General features: G+C 45.5%; 1 protein-coding gene across 5 annotated transcripts in view; it reads right to left on the bottom strand.

The window, feature by feature from the left end:
* Positions 1–1,937, bottom strand: part of ANP32E (acidic (leucine-rich) nuclear phosphoprotein 32 family, member E) — a 7,428-nt gene extending 5,491 nt beyond the window's left edge. For 4 of the 5 annotated variants that reach the window (XM_008950080.1, XM_008950082.1, XM_008950083.1 and 1 more), the window contains exons 1-3: positions 1,790–1,937; positions 974–1,096; positions 26–191 (exon numbers count right to left, since the gene is read on the bottom strand). In XM_008950080.1, the coding sequence (XP_008948328.1) occupies positions 26–191; positions 974–1,096; positions 1,790–1,849 (349 nt within the window). In that variant the 5' untranslated portion in view covers positions 1,850–1,937. The remainder of the gene's footprint in view (positions 1–25; positions 192–973; positions 1,097–1,789) is intronic. The other variant, XM_008950084.1, reaches the window with a different exon arrangement.
* Between the last annotated feature and the right edge of the window lie 1,042 nt (positions 1,938–2,979).

Below are 2,979 nucleotides of genomic sequence, written 5' to 3'. Positions count from 1 at the left end.
CACATCTTCATCACAGCCACGTTACCCTCATCATCATCATCCTCCGAGTCTGGTGCCTCGTTATCTTCCTGATCAAACCCATCCAGGTATGTGATTTGCTGCAGCAGCTCGAAAATGCTGTCCCTGTAGTCCTCCAGGTTTGTAATCTCACAGTTGAACAGGTCAAGGCTCTTCAAGTTTTTCAGATTTTGCTGAAAACAAACAAAAAATGGGGTTTTCCCCCTTATTTCTTGACACGGTGCTCCCAGTGAGAGGCCCAAATGCAGTCAACCACCCACACTGTGTATTTTTGTCCCCATCCCTTTTCTGTTATTTTGCTCCTCATTAAATACAAACTTCAGTTCAAACAACCCCAGAGCAGAATTTGCCTTCTGAACAACAAAGTCCAGACCACTGATGGTGATTTTTGTCACTTTTGTGACTCCACACCCATGCAGGACGAGCCACCCACGTGGCCTAGTGAGCACCTAAGCTCCCAATGAATTCTTCTTCTACATCTGCTTTGCTTGGTCTACCCACTGCTGGGATAAAGCACCATTAAAGTAGGCAAAGAATCCTCCTGAGCAGTTTTATAAATATGTAGTCTGAATCCAAGTCCTAAAAAAATATATAAGCTAGAAAAATGGGTGAAACAGGCACTGGCAGCTTGCTCCTACATTAACTGACCCACTGCTGGTGCTTTCACAGATACAACTCAGCTCCTTCTCTCTCAAAGGCCAAAAAGCAGCTCAAAAATCTCTTCTTCAGTACATCCCACTGCTACCAGAGAGGGATCTGGCAGCAGAACGTGGACAAGGACTGTCTCTAATAATGACAAAACAAGTTACTCAAGGCAAGACCAACTGGAGCCCTGAGAAACCCCAAACACAGCAGAAACCATCCACCAGGAAGGAGGACAAGTAACGAGGAGATGTCTCATTCAGAACTGATAAAATAACAATATTTATTAGATGTGTATCCTCTTCATACTTACAAGAGCTTCCACAGTGCCAAGATCTTTGATTTTGTTGCCACTTAGATTTAGATATGTGAGATTTGGACACCTTTCTGCCAGGACCTCCAGGCCTCCTGAAATGATGTTGTCGCTCAACTCCAACTATTATACAGGAAAAAAAAAAGGTAATTAAATGATTGGCTTCTTACCATTAAATTCAGACCACATAATTTTAAATCATTTATTCACAAATGTCTTCACAAAACACTTGAGGAGTTGCACAATTTAACAAGTTTTAGCTGTCAAAAAGTTAACTAAGTTTGAAAATTCTAAATTACTCATTAAAATATCACTGGTTTAGATATCTAAAGATTAAATTAGTAGAATATGGAAGTTGCACAATTTAACAAGTTTTAGCTGTTAAAAAGTTAACTTTAAGTTTGAAAATTATAAATTATCATTAAAAATCACTGCTTTAGATACCTAAAGTTTAAATTAGTAGAATATGGAGCAGCAGAATTCCCTATAAGACTTTTTCTGCCAGCAATGGTACCTCACCAGCTGGACAACCCAACCATCAACCATCAGCAAGACGTGGCCAAACTTCCCAAGGTCAACAGATGAAGAGTCTGTCCTAAGAGTTCTTGACCAAGCCCAATTTGGCCACGATTAACCAGCACTACCCAAGCCAATTCCAGAACTTCAACTAAAGGTAGGTTGGACATGGCTGTAGATTGGTGGAGGCCATCTCAAGAAGCACCATCAGCACCACCCAAGCTCAGTGGTGAGCACCAAAAGTCACAACCACGGGTGGTCCCCTCCCAATTTCTGCTGGCGGGCCAGCCCCACACGTACCTTTCGGAGCTTACTCAACGTGGGGAGCTTGGCCAGCGACGTCAGCTCTACGTTGGCCATGCTGAGGAACTCCAGTTCTTTAAACGAGTCATTGAGACCTTCGATTTCCCCGTTGCTGGACCGGCAGTTATCGAGCACCAACTCTGTCACCTTCACACAGGACAGGGAGTCACCCGTGAGCCTTGGGAGCACCAAAACCCCCACACACCCCCCACCGAAACCACGCCTCTGAGACTCTTCAACACCTGCTGGTTTGCTGCTGGGCTTCAATTTAAGCCCAAGTCCAAAATCTTTTGACACCCGTTTTAAAAACCAAAAAACACCACAGTTCCCCTTCCTCTGAGCGTGCCTCAAATGCTGCAAAAAAACTGCCAAATTTTATTTATAGACTTTTAATCGCTTCCTATAGCGCAGCCCGGGGTAGGAGCTGCCCTGGCATCAAGGGAACTGCCAAATGATTCCTAAAAATCTAATCGTTTCATTGTGCCCATTCCGACTTCTTCCCGCACCCTACAACTCCAGATTATTTCAGCAAGTTCCACGGGTTAATTAAGCCCAATTAAATAATTTCCCCGTGCCAAAGCCACCGAAACAACTGGAGGATCGATACAAGTCGCGCACTCGGAGAAGAGCTAACGAGGAGCAGCCAATTAATTCTAAATTATTTTATCTACAGCGGAACACACCACTCATTAGGAAGGACATTAACAAGGTGACTCTCGCTTTCACCTCTTAAATAAGAGCATTTTAGGGCCGCTGCAGAAGCCTCCAAGCCACACGCCAGCTGCAGGGGAAAAAAATCTCACTATTGTTTTATTTTTTCCACCCAAAAAACACCACTCCAAACAAGCACAAACTTTTTAAAGAAAGCTGCCAAAGGCTCGGGGGCCTTCAACAGTTTCACTGGAGAAAGACACGTGCCGAGAGCACCTTCTGAGCTACCTGCCACCAAAAAAACCTGATCGAAACACGAGGTATTTGGTTAAAGCCACCGTTTCGGGCGCTTTTCCCCCAAATCCCCCGTGTGAGTGAGGTCAGCAGAGCGCTATCGACGGCTCTGGACTTTACTCGTGGGGTAAGCGAGGCGCCGGGCGCTGGTTTTCCCTCCCGACCCCGAGGCAAAGCCCCCTCCCCTAAATCCACGCGTGGGGCAGCGGGGCCCGGGGGGCGTTTCACGCGTGGCCCAACCT

The sequence above is a fragment of the Merops nubicus genome, unplaced genomic scaffold, assembly GCF_000691845.1.
Source record: "Merops nubicus isolate BGI_N331 unplaced genomic scaffold, ASM69184v1 scaffold30471, whole genome shotgun sequence".
NCBI classification, from domain to species: Eukaryota; Metazoa; Chordata; class Aves; order Coraciiformes; family Meropidae; genus Merops; species Merops nubicus.
Note: the sequence above shows the minus strand (reverse complement) of the source record. Positions and strands in the feature narration are given on the sequence as shown.